The 20,283-nt window shown below is 39.6% G+C and overlaps 1 protein-coding gene across 5 annotated transcripts in view; it reads left to right on the top strand.

Annotated features, from left to right (window-relative positions):
* PLAG1 (PLAG1 zinc finger) overlaps positions 1-17,782 on the top strand; it is a 36,999-nt gene extending 19,217 nt beyond the window's left edge. For 3 of the 5 annotated variants that reach the window (XM_010708949.3, XM_019614040.2, XM_010708950.3), the window contains 3 exons: positions 6,742-6,841; positions 10,576-10,934; positions 11,511-17,782. In XM_010708949.3, coding sequence (XP_010707251.1) covers positions 10,693-10,934; positions 11,511-12,774 — 1,506 coding nt within the window. In that variant the 5' untranslated portion in view covers positions 6,742-6,841; positions 10,576-10,692 and the 3' untranslated portion in view covers positions 12,775-17,782. The remainder of the gene's footprint in view (positions 1-6,741; positions 6,842-10,575; positions 10,935-11,510) is intronic. The other 2 variants (XR_004159258.1, XM_010708951.3) reach the window with 2 other exon arrangements.
* Positions 17,783-20,283: the final 2,501 nt, after the last annotated feature.

The raw sequence follows: 20,283 nt of genomic DNA, 5'->3' as shown, positions 1-20,283 counted from the left end.
TAATTCTAAAATATATAGAGGCACTTTTACATGTTTTAAACACTCTAAAACTAATTATATCAACATTGTTTGCATCGCAGCCTTTCCAGAGCTTTTAGAAAAATGTCTGTGCAGTGTTATAGAAATTCTTAAAGCATATAAAAACCATGAGCATCAGATGGGTTATCTCTAGTCAGTTCTTGCTTTCCTTGATTTATTATATCAGCAGGAATCCTTTGGAATATTTAGTAACCAAAACTGAGCTCTCAAGATTTAAAGTGGACGTGAGTAATTTAAAATATGGAAGCCCACAGACAAATGCTGGGTAGTACTGTGATAGTTTTTTTGTTGTTGTTGTTTTGAAATTACAGACTATTAAGTCATGATAAAATAAACTTTGGTAAAATCATGTTTTGCTTTTCCAGAAACTCAAGGGAAAAAAAAAGGCAAACACAACAGGATTTTATGTAATACTCTTTCTAGTGTTGCATAGTATAAGAGTGAGTTATTTTCTAAAATTAAAAAGCTGGTTGTTTACATTTCATGACTGTGGCACAGCTTTTTAGAGTTGCAACTAGTTCTATAATCAAGGAAAAAACTGTTGTATGTAGTAGTCACATTGAGGTAAATACCCATCTTCCTGTAATTGCCATTATCCCAAGCAACTTAGAGAGTTTTTCTCTAGAAAGTTTGCTTTATTAAGTTTAAAACAATAATGCATATATTTCTTAAAAGTGCATCTATCAGATGTTTGCTGGTGAGATCTGTTTGATTACTACTAGAGAAAAAAATAGGCTGGGACATTTGTTCTCCTTGCTTATCCATCTTTCTCACTAATTTGAAAGGATGTGGATATTTTTCAGTGGTCAATTTTATGCAATTTCAGAAAGTTTCTCTGCTTTTTGAATGTGTTTCAAGGGGAAAAAATCTCAAAAAGAATTTGTTAAAGTTGTGAATTGATGAAATATCTAGTTTTTCTATTTTCCTGCCTTTTATGTCACATTCTGTAGCATAATCATTATTGCCTGTATTAGGCATATGTGATATTAGTGATAGGACAAGGGGGAATGGTTTTAAACTCAAGGATGGGAGATTTAGATTAGATTTCAGGGAAATTTTTCACTGAGAGGGTGGTGAGGCGCTGGCACAGCTGCCCAGAGAAGCTGTGATGCCCCATCCCTGGAGGCACTCAAGACCAGGTGGGATGGGTCCCTGGGCAGCCTGAGCTGGTGCTTGATCTAGCAGTTGGCAAAATTGCTTATGGTAGGGCTGTTAGAACTAAGTGATCTTTGAGGTCCCTTCCAACCCAAACCATTCTGTGATAGGCATCAGCAACGTGCTGTCACTGACGGTAGACTAAGGTGATTGTCTCATGTTGGTTTCAGTGCTTATGTTAATTTGTTATGTTTTAGCTGTTAGACTGTTTCCCCCAAGGGTGAAGTCCTGTGCATTATTACTTTAAGTCACTCTTCTGTTTATACCCAAGATCACTCGACAGATAGTTTCGTTGTTTTGCCCACATCATTCCATTCTCCTGCAGTAGCTTTTCTCCTGCTGCGTGCTTGGATTTTGTTTTGTCTTCCTGCAGCCTGCGTGTGCTCTTGCTGCCATGGTTGTTCAGCTATCCTGCACAGGGCAGACTAGAATGTGAATCCAAGCTAAAAGATTCTTCTGAAATTGGCTTCCTGATAATAAGGGAAAGCCCTGAATTTCATGATAAGACAAATACAGCCTTGTATTAAAAACAAAACAAAAACTCAAAACATCATTGTTTCTTTTGTGATTAGTTTGTGTATGTACACATGCTTCTCTTACATGAAATGCTTCTTTAAAGTTGGGCCAGTGTCTACATCTTTGAACATCTATTTACAATGTCTCTTATCCAAAACTGTAGAAGGCCAAGTGGCCACCCACCTCCCAGTGTCATCTCATCAGCCACTGGGACCTCCATGTGTGTTCCTTGGTATCTTTCTTCAGGCTTGTGAGAGAAGAGCAACTTAAAAAACCTTAGCCAGTTCTCTGCTAGTACAAGATAACATACCTGTTAGCTCTCTTCCTCTCACTGCCATCCTGCACAGTGGCCAAAGGCAGTGCTCTGGGCTTTGAAATCCGTCCATCCTGCCGTTTGGCAGTGCCGTGTTTATAGACAGTCGTGCCAGGTGTCTTCTTTGCTTAGGGGTGAAACGTGTGTGTACATGTTGTTTGCTGTTCAAATCTCTTCCAAATTACACAATAAAGCAGACAGAAAATTAAATGAAGTATAATCTTCTGGAACTGCAGACGCGAGCCCTTCTGGGTTAGGTAGGCACCAAGGTTAAACCAACTTCTGGTTATCAATCTCACAAGAACAAACTGAGGAGAATCAGCATCTTCCTACCCTTGTCCTTCTGAACACTGGCAGCAAAGGTGAGCAGGCTGTGCTGTTTCCTTTAAGAAGTGACATGCTGTACAAATGAGTGTGTATTAGATCACCTGCCAAGAAAAAATAGTGATGTAGACATCTGCATCTGTCAGAAGACTGATTTTAATTGAACACTGAGAAAGGTACCCCTGAAGTCATCAATACTTCAGCATCTTTGCCAGTTAAGCATGACAAGCTTTTATTGCAAGCTTGACCATTTTCATTGGTCAACTTTGCAGCTGAGATCTTCCCATAATGCAAGTTCACTGTCAGTAGGAGGTATCTCTGAAAGACCCAGGCTAGACCTTCTGCAGCTACTTTGAGATGTTTCTCCTGCTACAAAACTGCAGCATTTTTCTACAAAGTCAGAGAGACTGAAACCTACCATTTGTCCCGCAGTCAGTACAAGCCGGCAGTGGGCATGGTGGTCCTTGATGATCTGGGGGGATGCCTAAAGGCTGTAGATTCCAGCATGCTTTTGCCTGCCTCTTTCAGCAACTGTCCTATCAGAAGAGTTGGAAGGAAAAAGGTTTAAATCCACACCTCTGGAAACTGAACTGACTACTGACAGAGCAAAGAACATAGGAGCAGGCTAAGTGGTTCTCCTTCTTTGGTTGCCTTAACCCAGTGGTAGATGTGTTCATCTTCAGGAGTCCTGATGACATTTATGCAATTTGGATAGCCCTAGTTGACACACAGACCTGGTGAGGAGTTTTCTCGTTCAGTTCTGCTGCACTGAAGTGAAGGTGCTGCCTGTCTGCCATTTTAGCTCTTCGGTACCAAGGGATGTGGCTATACTGACTGTCTCTTGAGGCTTCCTCCAGATCTGCTGTCCTTGCTGTCACTGACTGGTGCTATCACCCTGGCAGCTCGGTGTGCCAGACTGGGTTTCCTCAGTATTTTTGCTTCTCTGTAGCTACTTATTAGTCCCCTGATATAAAAAAGACAAAAAATGGCTACTTACACTGCAGTAGTTGTGGTTCTTCCATACACTTTTTCCACAGGGACACCGAAAGTGATCTTTTGTCCTTTACTCTGAAAGAATCTTTACTCCTTGGTGGCAAATCTGAGAGAGGTTAGACAGGGCCGTCGTTGGTTTTCTTCATTACTACTGTTAGCAGCAGCAGCAGCTCTTGACTTCCTTGACTGCACATGTCCATCCCCCCCATCATCCCAAACTGAGCTGTCAGTCCATGTTTCAGCTCTCCTGTCCTCACACCATGCTCCCAGCGAGACCATCAACTTCTGCCCATGTACTTCTGTCTCACGCTAGGTGTAGTAGTGATGAGCACAGCACAGCTGTGGAGTTCTTTCCCTTATGCTACTCATGGTAACAGTCGTGAGGATTCACAGGCCCAGCCTGGAGAGATGTCAGTATCTTCAGAGAACTTGATCCTGTTCATGTGAGTACATGCTCACCTGGGATCTGTGTGAACAGCCCTTAAAGAATCACACTATTCACAGGGTAAATAACCCTTTTTTGTTTTGTTTATTTAAAGAAATATTTAAAACCCAAGATGATTCTGTAGTACCCTTAAATCTTTTATTCTGTCATTATCACAACTAATATTTTAGGACCCTTGTTCTGCTCCACAAATTAATTTCAACAATTGAGATTCTATGCACTTTTTGCATACAAGGCGCAATGACACTTCCTGACAGATACTGTGTTGTCAACACTGTGCTCACATTATAACCCTATTTTGAAAGAAAATAACCGTGACGCTGATGATTTCCTTTATTGTTCTTAGACACTCTCAATAAAATAAGAAATGCAAGCTAGGAAGAGGATTATTAGTTGTGTTTGTTTCATGTCTTCATTATCCTTTTAGTTTACACATTGAATTATTTTAAAACATTTCTAAGTGCACCTATTTCTTTGGATTCTGAAGGATGACTATGAATTTTGAAAAAAAAAGAATGACTTTTTATTATCAAAAGCAGGAATAAATTTAGCTTAGTCATGGGGGGCTTTTTTTTTTTCCTTTGACACTTTAGATGCTGTTCATTCAAATATAGTCTAACTGGCAATGATCTGGATGCCTTTAAGGTTAGCAAAGTAAAGGCCTGACAGATAGCAGAAGATCTGGATAATTCTTAGAATTATAATCTGACAAATTATAGAAGTTCCCACATGGATTTCAGGCATGCACATACAACAGTGCACTTTGCGGTGTGGTGCTTCTCTGCCTCATGTGGACGATAATTTAAACTTTAGTATTGATTAAAAAATTGTTCTTATCTCATCTGATTGAAAGCTTAGTAACTATAGGCAGTTACAAGAAGAATGGTGCATCTTTGTCCAGTATTCTGTGTTGGAGATTTTCTAGCATCAGAAGATTTTGAGGAAGGTAGTCTAAAAATGAGCATTGTAGTGGACAACTTTGGCATTCCATGCATAAGAAAGTCTTTTAGCAGATTGACTGCTGTATAGAATTTAAATATATAGATATATTTTTTCATTTGTTCCTGTCAAATGTGACAGATGTTTTCACAGTTCGTACAATCTCTTCCTCTTTTGTATATATCTCTCTAAGCAATTTGACTAGGCATTGGTCTTGTAGAAACTGAGATCCCTAATTGTAGTAATTGTAGTAGGTACAGAATTGCCCACGTCTGGATTCACTGCATTGCACTTGTGCTTTGTTTGTAAGATAATGAATAAGAGTACCTGACTTACCTCCTTCATTCAGTTCAGCATTTCAAGTACATCTGGCATTTACCTTCTTTATTTACTTGTTCCAGTTGCTCCAGTTTCACATGCTTTGATAGTCTTCCCATGCCTCTTATGACCTGTCCCTGAAGCCATCTGCTTTTTGCTAGAGCTCCTTCAGATGTGAAAATTCGACACAATAATCGTTTAAGAGTTGAGGGGGCATTATATTGCTGTAGATAGAATTTTAAAAAAACAAACTGGAAATAGTCTGTAAATACCAACATTGAATGGAATAAGTCCCTTTGGACATGGTTCATTAAATTTTTGTGTCTGTCTGAAATACTGTCTGCTTATTACGAACTGCTGTAGTAGAAACTTTTGGATAATGAAGCTCTTCTGCTGTGCAGAGTGGGAGACATTGAGGTAGGCATCATAGGGTAACTAGCTTATAATGGTTTTGCTGAGAGAGAGCACAAGAAGTCATCAGCATTTTCTCTCCAGAACAAAGTGATTTTGGTGAGAGTTGTGTCCCTGCACTTTCTTGTTAGTCAAAACAAAGCTTTCCATTTGGGTTTGGGTACTGAACCTGTTTCTGTGCCCTACCTACATGTAAAAAAGCCCCAGATAAACTCCCGTTTAGGCTGCTAGAAAGCCTTGGTGGGTTACTGAAAAGCACTTTCACCTTTGATAGGTTTTCAAGCACACTGGTTCTCTCACATCCACGGTTACCAGCAGAGGAAGTTGAGGTGACGCAAAGCTGAACGTGGAACCCAAAAAGAAAACTGTAGTGAAGAGAATGGAAAATGGGATGGGAAAATTGTATAGGGGGCAATGTTGCAAGTTGCCATAGCTCCTACCAGATACCTCCGGCCTGATATAACACTAAGTGTATGTGTGCTATATGGAGCTTTTCCCTTACATACCTAGATGAGTTGGAGGGGGTAAGCCTGTCCCTTAGAATGAGGTGCTGAGTGTGTTTCCAGTATATTCCTGTATCATCCAGGAGGCCTTCTAGCAGGAAAAGGGAGATGTACTGCAATTTCATTAAAGGGTAGTGGCAGGGAAAAGGGAGATGTAAGGGAAATTCCAGAAAGGCCCTCTGGATTTGCTCAGGCACACCTAGACTTGCCCTCTATTGGGATTTACCTGTAGCATGTACATCATTAAGATGCTTTATTATTTTTTAAAATTAATTTTATTTTCCTTTGCAGGTCACCTTTTAAGCTGCTATTTCCTGTATAATTAAGCAGAATGAAGGCATTAGGTTCTAGTAGAGTTGGGCCTAATCCAGAAATCTTCTCTTATTCAGTCTTTTCTAAGTAAGAAACTCAGTTCTGGGCCCAGTGTTTTACATGTTTTGCTGTTATTTCTAAATTATTTGTGGTCTGTGGATTTTTTGTTTTTAACTTTATTGGAAACTTCTTTGCTTTTGTCTTATTTTATTTCTTTGTATTAGTGTCCAGCATAGCGTTAGTTGAAATGATGTAAGTATTATGGAAATTGAAGTGCATAATTGCTACTGATAATGCAAGAGCAATTGATTCAGTTTATAATTAACAATACATAATGTTCAGTGCATGGATTGGCTCTATCCCTTTTAACTTTTCTTTCTGATTCTTTCCAACTCCCAGTCTTGTCACATTCCAGCCTTTTTGAATATCCTGGTTTAGCTTGAGTCTAGTCCATTCTTCCTTTTCTTTTTCAGACCAGTAAAAATGGGAAGTACTGGATTCTGGTTTCCTCCAAGAAGAGTCAGCGGAACTGGTTAAGACCAAAATCTGAGGACTTTAGTGGGCAAACATCAGGTGTGCATTGAACAGAAGCTACTTTATTTCTGCTTTAAGTATATGCTTCTTTAAAAATAGTATTACATATGAGCTTTCGTGTAATGTGTTTGTTATATTTGATACTGCATATAATCATTCATCCTGCAGTTGTGAAAGCACCAGTAAGAATGAGGATTTTAAGTGATAATTATGTTGAGACACAAACAGGCAGTATTACTCATAAAATTCTTTCAGCTGGTCTTTGGAAAGTGTAATATTTGAGGATCAGTGTTTTTTTAAGTTGTATCTCCATTGCTCAGTCTATATATCCACAAAGAAAAAAAAAAAAGATGATTATTTACTATTCAGAAATCAATACTGAAGTTCTTGATTGCCTCATCTGTTGAGAAACAATACTGAGATAAAGAGTGCTTACATGTTTTTTGTTTTTTTTTTAATAAAACACTGTCATTGCCAAAGATTGAATCCATACTATATTTGTTCTAATAATGCATTGTTAAGGACACTTAAACGCAGTTCAAAATCAGCTTAATTAGTTTTGATTATAGAGAAACAAAACTTGAATTCTTCATTCACACAAATGTGCTGAGTTACATCTGGTACAGCAACTACGTTACCCGAGGTTTTGGAGAAGATGGAAGTAACATAATATTGGCCTGAATATAGGATGGCCTCAAGCCTGGGTGTGATCCTTGCAGTTAGAACAGGAGTGAGAAGTTGTCAGCGCTGTTTACATTAAAAATTAAACTTCATGTGCTGTTCTACAACAAGCATGCTTTGCATCAGAATCAGACCCTGCACATCGCCCTTTGCATGACCTAATAATATCCTGAGTCTCTCCAGCTTGATGTGTTTTCAGCTCCCCCCCACTTGCCCCTCAGCATTATCAGATTATTCCATTGTCTTGTCCTTGGATGTTCCCACCCATATGCAGTGCTCCCCACAACTGTCAGTGCCCCATGCCTCAAAATTTTGTCCACTCTCTCCTCTTTTCACCCAGCAGCTAACCTTCCCTGCATCCCACCAGTCCTGCCTGCTTTTTCCCTTGTCACCTGTTGAGCACGGCGGCCACCTGCTGCTTTGTTTCAGCATGGTCAAATTAATCATGCTCCCCTACAGCAAGCAATAGAGGATGTTCCCTTTAATATTTGCACTAATGCTGCCTGCCCTTCTCAGGCTGGGTGAGGATTTTGCAAACGGCGGTGGCCCATATCAAGGCAGCAGATGCTTCAGGACACTCCTGGAGATGCTACTGTGCAGTGAAGCCATGTGGGTGCCCACAGGATGTGAAAACACTATATACAAGCATAGAGTGTGCTGGTATCTTTTTCTTCCACAGAACTTCATTTGCCAGGAGGACTAGGTGATCTCTAGAGGTCTCTTCCAGCCCCTACAATTCTGTGATTCTGTGAAAATGGCTAGAACAAGTTTCATTCTATCTTCAGGCCAATGTACATAGAAGACCAGTGTGTTTGTTTATGGGAAGGCACAATAAATTATGTTACCAGATCATGATTAAAGTGTATATTGAAAAATCTTTCAACCTACAAATTCATCACGTGAATGAGATTCTCTTCTTAATTACATTAGCAGCTCCACTGAAGTCTTTGGAATTGGTCTTCATTTACTCTTGATGCAGAAATACTTTGATCTCAAGTCTCCAAACAACTCTTCAATTTTTTTTCACTTATAAGCTAGAAAATCACTTATGAGACAGAAACTGAAATTAAGCTGATTCTTTGAAGACCTCTGCACATTCCCAGTCATGGAATTGTTGTCCCCAGGCTTCATCCCATGAGTGAGAATGAGTCAGAGGCAAATCTGGAATAAGGGTCCTTAAAGAAACACCTTTACTGTTGCTGGGTATCTTTAAAGAGGTTAGTGGTTCCATGTAAATCTGGGGGGAGGAAAGGTGATCTTAAAAAACTTCTTGCTTTAGGAGTGTGGTACAGCTTAATCTGCTGTTCAGACTATAGAATCGAAAGGTAGCAAATTTCCATCTTGGTCTGCCAGTATTTCTTTCCTTTTACAAAGACAAGGGAGAGGTAATGGGAAGGAGGGAGGAAGAGGCATAGACAAAGATGTTACTCTATATATGTGTTTCAAATGGAAATCTCAAATCTGAGGCATTCATAAAAATACACATGCAGATATTAAAAAGGCACATTCCCTTCTTCTCTACCTCCCTGCTGACACAGCCCTCCTGTCCTGTCACAGCCTGAGGAAAACACAGGCCTTCCTTCCTCCTCGCTTTCTTTCAGCACGGCACTGGGCTGTGGCAGGGGCTTTGGAGCTTACCAGGCCTCTCCTGCTGCTGGCTGGGATGAGTTTGCTTTGCTTATTGGGGAGGTGGCACGAGGCCGGAGCAGCTGCTGCCTGGTGCTCCCTGCCTGACTCCTGGCTGCTCTGCTCCACCTGTCCCAGCAGCTGCTCACTTCCCTGGCCCTGCTGCAAGCAGGCATGGGGACAGCCGGCCACCAAGCCTCAGCCTCTGCCCACAGCCTTACTGCCGTCTGGCCCAGCCCAGCCTGTTCTTGCACAGCTGTGCTGGTGGAGGCCAGGCTGGATGGCAGCTGCAGGGCTGTGACAGCAGGGTGGGGGAATTGCCAATGTTGTGGGAGAAAGGCCTAATGTGGGGCTTTTCAGCCCTGCCCACTGTTTGCATTGAGTGTAGCCCTCCTGCTGCCCTCCTCTCTGTCCACACTGCTGCAGACCTTGCATTTGGCCCTTCCCACCATGGATAGAGCTGGTTTGAGTATCTAAAGTAGCAGTTGTGCTCCGATGATTCTGTCAGTGACTTCTGACAGTGGAGGATTGTTGAGTGCCCTGTAGTCGCAGGCACCCAGTTGCTGCTATACATTACCAGATCGTGAATTTAAAATCATCCTTGCCAATAGATCAGATGTGAGCATCACACACCTCCTGTAGCCAAAGGCTGCTGGTTTCATTCACGGTTTGCAGTGCATCAGGAGGGGCTAGGTTCCTCCTGAAAGTCCGAGAGCCTTCATCCCAAGCTAACCTTAACCTCTGCATTATAACCCTTGTACCTTGCAGGGTAGTTTGAGGAAAATGCAGGTTTCCCATGCTGGGCTGATAAAAAGCCTAATACATGAAGTTTCTGTTACTGAGACATCACAGCTCCGTTAGCAGAGGAGAATTTCACTTGGCATTGGAAATTATTGTAAATGTTTGCATTTTTCTAGAAAAGACATGCAAACAGTAACCAAAATTAGCTGGTATACCAGAGAGTGTGAGCTTTGCACCCCCCCTAAACTGCCAAAAAGCTCCTTTTCATGTAGATTTTCAAACTCCCAGCATTTCAAGTTGTACAGATTTTCATTTTGATAACCGTGTATGTGCATGTGTGCGTGCATGTGTGTGTATGTCTGTACAAACACCACAGGCACAACTTTAATTCCTTTGAAACCTGAAGCTGCCAAAAGCTTTCTTCATATGTTCTGAAGTGAGTTCTTTGTCTGATGCCTCCTGAAGCCTGACAAACTTTGCTGTTCTCCATCAATGCCTGAGGGGAAGGTTGTGAGGTGTAATTTCAGGGCATATGTGGATCTGTTCATCCTGAGCAATGCATTATAAGAGTTGCAGCAAATAGTGTAAAGAAACCTACAGGTATTACATTAGACCAGCTGAACCTAATTTTATTTTTAACTTTTATTCAGAAGCATCACATAGCAAGTAAACTTCAGAATTTAAGTTTAGTTACAAACTAGTTGTTTCTTATTTTTTTTTTCCAGTCCCCTTTTGCTTTCTTTTACGACCACATGAAACTTGAGAAGCCATCTAAAGCTAAATCATTTAGTGGAGTTGGGCAATTCCCAAGTGTCCAACAAGAAGGCCTGGTTTAGGCTGCGATGGCCACTGTCATTCCTGGTGATTTGTCAGAAGTAAGAGATACCCAGAAAGTCCCTTCAGGGAAACGTAAGCGTGGTGAAACCAAACCAAGAAAAAACTTTCCTTGCCAACTGTGTGACAAGGCCTTTAACAGTGTTGAGAAATTAAAGGTTCACTCATACTCTCACACAGGAGAGAGGCCCTACAAGTGCACACAACAAGACTGCACCAAGGCCTTTGTTTCTAAGTACAAATTACTAAGGTATTAAACTCTATTTATCTTTCAGATTATATTATCTATTTTATGTTGGCCGTGTTAAGCCGTGTAAAAGTATATATTTGTGTACGCCTTCAGCTGATTGCAGAGAGGATGTATTAATTAAAAGTAGCCATTGGATTGTTTCTAGAAATCTAAATTACATAAGTTTGCAAGCTATTGTCTTTGATTTTGTTTCTTAATTTGTTTTCTGTTTTTGTTTTCTGTTTGTTTGTTTTCTTAATGAGAATAGAATTTTCATTTGTATAAGGAATTGTCACAAGAAAAGAGTATGGACTGAAAATTTTTGGCTATGGACTTTGACACAAGTACTTTCATACTTGCCCATATACCCCTGTTACAGTAGCTAAAACCCACCAAAACTAAAGTGTCGATTTAAGAGAAATGGCTCGTGTTTTGCTATATTTTAATTTGTCAAACTGTCTTTGTAGTGTCATGCTTTCAGTTAAAAGGTTCTGTTGAAAAGCAACCTTAGTGTAGAATTTAGCTGCCATTAAAAAAAATGAGCACGTGTGTTTTTTGATCAAAATAATTACTTACAGAATATATCTGTGTTTAAAGGCATATGGCTACTCATTCTCCTGAGAAAACCCACAAGTGTAATTATTGTGAGAAAATGTTTCACCGAAAAGATCACCTAAAGAATCACCTACATACACACAATCCCAACAAAGAGGCCTTTAAGTGTGAAGAATGTGGAAAGAACTACAATACCAAGCTTGGGTTCAAACGTCACCTGGCTTTGCATGCTGCAACAAGCGGTGACCTCACCTGTAAGGTATGTTTGCAGACTTTTGAAAGCACAGGAGTGCTGCTGGAGCACCTAAAAACTCATGCAGGCAAGTCATCGGGTGGAGTGAAGGAGAAAAAACACCAGTGTGAACACTGTGATCGTCGGTTCTACACCCGAAAGGATGTCCGTAGACACATGGTAGTGCACACTGGAAGAAAGGACTTCCTCTGTCAGTACTGTGCACAGAGATTTGGGCGGAAGGATCACCTAACGCGCCACATGAAGAAAAGTCACAACCAAGAACTTTTGAAGGTCAAAACAGAGCCAATGGACCTTCTAGATCCCTTTACCTGCAACGTTTCTGTGCCTATCAAGGATGAGCTGCTTCCAGTGATGTCGTTACCTTCCAGTGAACTGACATCAAAGCCATTTACAAACACTTTGCAATTAAATCTCTACAATACTCAGATTCAGTCCATGCAGAGTTCCGCATCCGCACACCAAATGGTTGCCACATCATTACCATTGGGGATGCCTTGTCCAATAGATATGGAGTCTGTCCACCCTTCGCACCAGCTATCGTTGAAATATCCGCTCAGTTCTACCTCATATGCAGTTTCTATGCCTGAAAAAGAACAGCCTTTGAAAGGGGAAATCGAAAGTTACTTAATGGAGTTGCAAAGTGGTATGCCTTCTTCATCCCAGGATTCTCAAGCATCTTCATCAAAACTAGGGCTGGATCCACAAGTAGGGCCACTAGATGATGGGTCTGGGGAGGTTTCCCTTTCCAAGGGCTCCGTTCCTATTAGTGAACCTCTAAACACCCCATCATTGGACTTTTCTCAGCTGTTCAACTTCATACCCGTCAATGGCCCTCCCTATAATCCTTCTGTTTCAGTGGGAAACCTTGGAATGAGTTATACGCAGGAGGAGGCACATTCTTCTATGACTCAACTTCCACCACAGACACAGGATCCACAAGATCCTAGCAATAGTATAGGTCTTGGGTCTCTGCACTCATTGTCAGCAGCTTTCACGAGCAGTCTAAGCACAACCACCACCCTACCACGATTTCATCAAGCTTTCCAATAGGATGTACAAAGCTGGCTTGTTACTGTCTATTTGTAGAAATGCCTTAGGTGACCATTTTTAACTTAGTGCCTACTATAAGACATTATCAATTCTCTGCTTTTGTACAGTACCAATCTCATGAAGCCAGTAAGAAATTTAAATTAACTTTTTAAAAATGTTTTGAAAGTGTTTATTCTCAGCTGTGTTTACTTCATTGTTTTTGTTTTTTTAAGGTCTCATTGTATTGTTTTCATTTTCACTGCCAATTGACACATTTAAAATGTCCACTAGAAAGTCATCCCAAGCAAACTTTCAACATGCATCCCTTTTAAAACCTTTTCAACCTTACAGCCACTCTGTCCTATTGATGTGGTGGAGCTATCATTTTTACCTTTTATATATTACAGCATTTGCAAAGGATCCATTTCAAACATGTATCACAAAGGCTCCTGAAGATTGGGGAAAAATTTTCTCCGGTCCCTTTCCAAAAAAAACCTCTTCCCAAATGGTGACATCTGATCTGTTCTATAATGACAAATTTTAATTTTTAAATAAAGATAGAATTCAGATTTTTCTGAAAATTTGGATGTGTATATATAGAAGTCCATATATACACATGTACATATATATAACATTTTGACTTATATTGAAGTCATTATAAAAGGTGTTAAGAATTTTGCCATTTTCTGGCTTAAATTTTTGTGGCTTGTTATAAATATTGGAAGAAAAAGAATACAGTTTAATTTTCTAAAATCGTGGCTGAACAGAACTTCAACAGAGAATCTCTGCTTGCCTAACTGACAAAAGTTTCAAGTTGAATTTGGAACTGTGTTGTGCTTTCATGACTCTGGTAGAGGAAAACAGGCAAATTTAATGGCTGATCTTGAAATATAAAAGTGTTGTAATTTAGTAATGCAGAATATTTTGTTGCAGTTTTTGTTTTAATTCTTAACTTGCTGTTTTTTTCTCTTTAGTAGCATAGAAAGAGTACTGCATAGGAATCTTCCAGTAGTGTACTGACGTATGTAGACATCAGTCTTCTCCCAGCTGCCACCACCAAAGGGTGGATCAAGTCCAGCCAGAAAGTGTGTATCTATTTTCAGTTCAATATTAGTGTGCAGTCAGAGAGTGAATGTAAATTTACAAATACCATTTTTGGGGTTTTTTTTTTTTTTTTTTTTATTGGAATGAACTTTTCAGTTGTGTTACATGGTGTGTTATGTCCTCCTAAGCAACAAGTTAGATGTTAATCATACTTTCTACACCTGGGTACTTGGTTAGGGACTTTTTGCCCACTGCCAAGATTTAAAGACAGGACTCTTAGGAGTGAAGTAAAAGCATATTGCTTACACCACTTTTGCCTAATGCAATATTTTCTATTCCCCAACCCCTAATAACCAAAAGAGGAAAAAAGAAAAAAAAAAAACAAAAACAAACCTGTGATGCATGAAAGCAAACTCGAGTTGCTGTAATTCAACAATAACACGTTTTCCTTGTCATTTTTGTACGAGGAATTAAAATAGAAATTGAGTACATTAGTATCTCTCAAACAATAATGAGGACTCATACAAGGTTTTAAGTGGTTAAACTAAATATACTTCACAGAAACAAAAGTTGCTCCCATTTAAGGAGCTCGTGCTCCAGATGTTTTATCAGTAGCTCCTACTTTTTTTTTTTTAATTCTAGGAGCAATATGCAGGTGTAGTTTTACTATTTTATACATATATGTATTTAAATTTTATTACTGAAAGATAACATTTTTATAAATGTGTTTGTGTTCCAAAGGCATTAAAATAAGGATGTATTAATAAGGAAAATACCTTTTGAAATTCTACAAATTGCTCCTAGATTTTGGGTTTAGGAGCTTGTTATCTCAAAGTGGGCTTTTAGCTCTGCTTCATGACTGCTTCCTCTGGTTTCTATGAAACAGATTGCTTGCTTACTTACATCTTTAGTTGAATGATTTGTTCAATATTGCTTTTTTTTTTTTTTCTCATCACCTTTATAAAGGAAACAAAAACACAGGTGTACAGAGCACAAGGTGAACGCCACAGAATGTATTTCTGGTTAAAAATCAGCAACCACAATGCACATAGGGCCAACTTGGCTTTCTTCTGAGTCTTTTCAGACTATTTGGGATGAAGAGCAGCGGCCTCCCTTGCTCCTGTGAGCTCTGTTCCACGTGGAGCAGAGCCCAGCATCTCCCCATGAGCAGAGAGATGCCGTGACGCTCGGTTCTGGCAGCGGCTGTGGAGTGGATGGGCCGCACTCTTCTTCCTGATCACAGGCCTGGGAGCTGCAGCTCTGTGAGCAGTTTTTGGATGGCCTGGAGGGAGTTCTTTGGTTGAGGTCACAAATAAGTTCAGTCTCCTCTGCCGCTGCCAGATACTTGGCCAGACTGCTCGCTGAGGGGAATTGATGTGGCACATCTAACACTCAGCACGGGGCAGTGCCACCTGCTTATCAGTCCCAGCCGCTGATCAGACTCGATTAAAAAAACCCAACAAACACTTGGCCAACACCCAGTTCTTAGTACTTAGCCGGAGTCCTTACTACTTGGTTAGTGCCTTAGCTTCCTGAGAAGGGGTTGACATTTCACTTCAGAGGTAGACATACATTTCAGTGGAGGAGCAGGGACCTCAGACAAGGTATTGAACCTCATTCAGACAGGGCTGCAGCCAGCGGCTGCGCTCGGCCTGTGCCGCTGAGCTAGGATGCAGGACGGTGTGGAAGCAGATATGACACTGTAAGCAATATTAACACATTAGTGCTTTTGGATATTATTTAGGCAGAGTCAGTATTGGCCACTACTAAAATATCATTTTTTTAAACCCTGTTTTCTAGGTTTCAGATTGGTTCTTGGAGGGAGGGGGGAGGGCTGGCTGATCATGCACCACTCTTTGTGCAACTTCGAAACTTCTAGTGAGGTTTGTTGTTTTTTTTTGTTTGTTTGTTTTGTTTGTTCTTGTTTTTTTTTTAATATATATATTTTTGTGTACTTGTTGCTTGTGCTTAATTTAGTAGTAAATTGTGGAATAGAGTGATTTATTGTTAATTTGGCAGTAGCGGTTTTTTAAAACCATATACTGACTGAAACATGAGCCAGAGCTGATTGCTTTATTAAGCTAATAATGAATGTTAAGAGTACATATTTTCAGGATCATTTGCCTAGTGAGCTAAACATGTATTATAGGCCAATATTTTTTAAAATAAAGCTTGGTCAACCTCTATGTTACACATATTACAAGATATAGCACTTTCAAAAGAAAACCTAAACCTTTTAAGAAAGTTTCTTACAGGTTATGCTTTTTATTATAAAACCTTTTATTATAATTTGTTTCAAGTGCCATTAGATTACATATATGTAGGCCTTTGGTATAATGCTTTGTGTACAAAATGGTAGACATTGTAATTTTAAACAGGTACATTTTTACAGTGTTTTCTTATCAATTTGCTATATTGCACAGAACCAGTGTGTCTTTCTTAAGGGTTTTACAATGGTTTTTACTAGGTTTACATGTTTCAAACTACACTGTCTTCTACTGCCATTTTGAATACCAGTCAAAAAAAGAAAAAGAAAAGAAAAAGAAAGAGTTTGTCCTCACCAATTGTAAATTGTGTCCTCTGGAGTTCTGGGTGGTAACTATTGCAAAAATATTTAACACGCAGTATTTGATGCAGATTTTTTTATCATATGCTCTCAATGCTATGCTGCTGTCTGAAGTTAACTTAGGGCCTGATCCTGCATCCATAGACGTCAAGGGGAGCAGGGCTGCATCCTTCGTTATGTCTGTCTCATACACTGGTTTAGCAGCTCATCCTGTATTCTTCTCAGTCTATAGATAAGCCTCCGAAATAAATGTACTTACCTGGTATGTAGTAAACTGTATAGACTTAGCTGCCCATTCTGCATCTTCCCAGTGTACAATTAAAACCATAGGCATTAGCATTACACTCAGCGTACAAACAATGCCACAGTAGTTCAAAATGTGTTTGGATAGTCCCAAAGCTTTATGTAATAAGGGTGTCTTACTTTGTTGGAAGGCAGTGTCTTTTGATAACAGTTATCTAGCCCTGGAAGTGACACAGAACTATTGCTAATCATATGTAAACACTTTTCAGTATAAGCTTCAGTGGTACAGTTGAACCAGAGTGAATGTTTATCTCCTCAGAAACACTCCTGCAATATTGTTATATTGGATCATGCTGCTAATGTAACTTGGGATACAACTCCTCTCATGGTGCTACAAACCTCCCTGTCTCATTCAGATGTATTTTTACCCATAGAAAAAAGGACTATACTAGACCTATAGTTGTATGATATATTTTTATACTGTGACTTAATTTGTCATTAATGAACTTTGTACAACACCACAATGTATTCATATGCACTTGCAGAAGTAAAATTTTGGACATGCAAATTTAAACGCTGACAAGTCCAGCTGTTGTTCACAAAAATAGATGATTTAGTTAAAATTAAATGTGGGCTTTTTATATGGTGTGGAGTGAAGAACATACTATATATTACTAAAAGCTTCTGAATTTAGACAAAAACTGGGAAAGAGTATATTGGGGAATGATGACACACCCAAACCTGACTCGGATTGCTGAAATTCTATTTTTTAGCTAGTGGGAAAATTGTTTGGACTCGAATGCTAAAATGTTTTAATGATAAAATTTTTGAGTCAAAAATAGAGAAAAAAGAACACAGAAAACCCTGCATTCCAGACAGAATTTGTGTATGTTTCTTGCATTTAAAATTTGCTATCCTGTGATATGGGAAATTGAGTTGCTTATCATGTATATGTACTTTAAAATGTATTCACAAACTACTGTTGTATTTGTATAAAATATAGACAAAAAGATTGCGTATATATTTTTGTGTATAAGCTCTGTAAAATAGCAATCACATTATGAAGCTGCAGCAGAACTTCATTTTAAACATTCACATCCAAAGAAACAGACTATTTATTGTCCACATACCCTGATTATAAAATATACCTTGCTGCTATTAAACAATAGTGCTGCAGCTTCTTGTGGCCTACAGTGTTATGTTTGCTGTACAAAAATATGTGAACTCCACAAAATATATCAATAAAATTACAGAATGGTTTTAGTTAATGAATAACTTATGCCTGGCATTTCAATAGATAACCTCGGTCTGCATGCTTGGGATTACAATAAGTAATTTTACATGCATCCAGTTTTGCTGGGTGTAGTTATTCTGATTTTGCAAAGGTGTAAATATTTCTGACTGATGACTGGTAAAATGTCAGTTTTTCAGAAAATCTAACACGCATAAGTTTCTGCGTTTCATGATCTTACCAAGGAACAGATTGGATGATGCTACTGTGTCTGTGACAAGACAGATCCTAACTGAAGGAAGCAGTTGCATTTGCCATCAAACTGCCCTTTGAAATGCCGTGAGGAGCTGGAAGGTGAGTTTGGGGGTTTCATGTGGGAGAAATGGGCAAGTGATTCTCTCCAGCACTTCAGATGAATGCAAGTAATTTATCTTTATTTTTATAGTTTGTAGGATAAACTGTGAGACTGTGGCATGTGTTACAGGCACAGTATGTGGGTTGCCTCTCTGATACGCTTCCAGGAGAAACTTCATTGTTTTGATATCACACACCTGTCTGCCTGTGACGTTGCTGAGGAAGCCTTGCTGACAAATCTGACTAATGCACTGAGCGAAGAGGTACCACGAAACCAGCAGCCTACCCACAATTGCAGAAAGTTGCAGAAAGTGTTCTTTTTCCATATAGCCATTTCCCCAGAACGAATTGTTTTCCAGGAAAGTAAAAGACAGCATTTGCTATGAAACTGCTTCAAATTCACATTTCATTGTTCTTCAAAATATATATTACTAACGCCCTGCTCTTCCAATTCTTTAATTTTTAGATTTTTTCCTGTTCACCAGTCTGAAAGAAAGGATCTTTCCAGAGTCATTGACTGTGTCATACAGACACTTTTGCTTTCTTGTGACTCCCAGCTGTTTCCTCTGAACTGACTTATCACTTCTGTGTCACAGGTTTCTAACTGAGAGTTGGCCGTGGTGTGGTAAGAATCAACAGCTCTACAGATGGAGGAAGAGGCAGTTCCTGTCTTCAACTGCTTCTTGTGCAAATTTGCCTGAAAGGTATAGAAGGAAGGTGAAGACATAAACTGTAGTGCAGCACTGAACTATCTAAGATTCTGCGAAGCCCCCATCGCTCCCCTGAGAGAACTCCTCCCTGTCTCACTCTGGTAGATGGTGTCATCCACCATAACAGAATTAAGATGTTCTCCTTTCAAACTGATACCCTCTGTGACAAGTGGGAGGTGGTTATATGGATGGCATCTGTGTTACATTCAGACATCTCTTTGCAAGATTGCTCCAGAGCTTTCCCTGCTAAATTTCAGAACCTCTTCCAAGACTTGAAGGAGTTGGGTGTAAGGTTGAAAATCCTTGACATGACAAGAACCTTTGTTCTTATGCCTCATATAAACTGGCACATCTTCAACAGGGAAGGGGATTTTTGTATTTTTCTTTCAAAATTTTCTTATTTCTTAAAGGAGAGAGTAAATTCTTTCTTCTGTATTAACTAAATAGGTAAAAAGCCCAGGTGTCCCATCTCAATTTCTGGAAGGCTAGAGCTAGGCAAAAGGGCAGAAGTTTGGAGTTTTACCAATATACTGAGGGGCTTTCAAGCTCAGTGAATTCTTTTTCACATCTTGCATCTTCCTTTGGCAAGAAAAGAAATTATGCTTTGTTAAAAGAGACATTTGGAAAAATGACTGGCATTGTACAAAACCACGGCCATTCATCCCTTCCTTCTCTCTGCTGCAGCCATCCCTATCCAAAACATCTGTAAGAACATACAGAAAAATGGTCCTTCAATATCATCTGTATATCTGGTCTCTGCCCTATAGGAATAGAAGAAATAGATTATTATGCTTTCTCCCTTTGCTCTCCCTTTTTTCCTTCCCATCAATAAGTGTGCCCTAACATACAGAATGTTTGGGGCTTTTTTGACAGAGAAATCTAAACCTGTGACCCAGAGCTTCTGTTAGGCTTGCAAGAACTGAGCAGCTACATGCTGTTGGCTTCCCTCCTTTGCAAATCAAAACATGTATTGCGCCGGATTGAAATTTGGGTTTCTGAAGTGGCAGTTGCTGTAGTTGACACAGCAATGGCATGAGATCCCAAACAGGCTGCAAGTAGGCCAGCAAGATAAGCTGGATTATAAAATTTAGTGTGTACTTACAAGTTTGGGAAACGTAATAGAGGATTAACTACTACTTATCATTACTAGCTAGTGCCCTTGGCAAGCAGACAGCAATGTCTTACTTCCATTTTTTGAACATCAGTGAAGATAGTGATGTTGGAAAAGACAGACCACAGTCGTGTGAAGTAACAAGTTCCTGGTCACATGTTATATTCCAGGTATTTCAAAATAAACGTTCTCAACTAATAATAAGCACAGTGTGTAATATCTTGCCCAGTATTTTTACATATACTTGCTTGTTGCAGCGACCAACATGTCT

This window comes from Meleagris gallopavo, chromosome 3 (genome assembly GCF_000146605.3).
Source record: "Meleagris gallopavo isolate NT-WF06-2002-E0010 breed Aviagen turkey brand Nicholas breeding stock chromosome 3, Turkey_5.1, whole genome shotgun sequence".
In the NCBI taxonomy this organism is placed as follows: Eukaryota; Metazoa; Chordata; class Aves; order Galliformes; family Phasianidae; genus Meleagris; species Meleagris gallopavo.
This window is presented reverse-complemented; position numbering and strand designations above follow the sequence as displayed.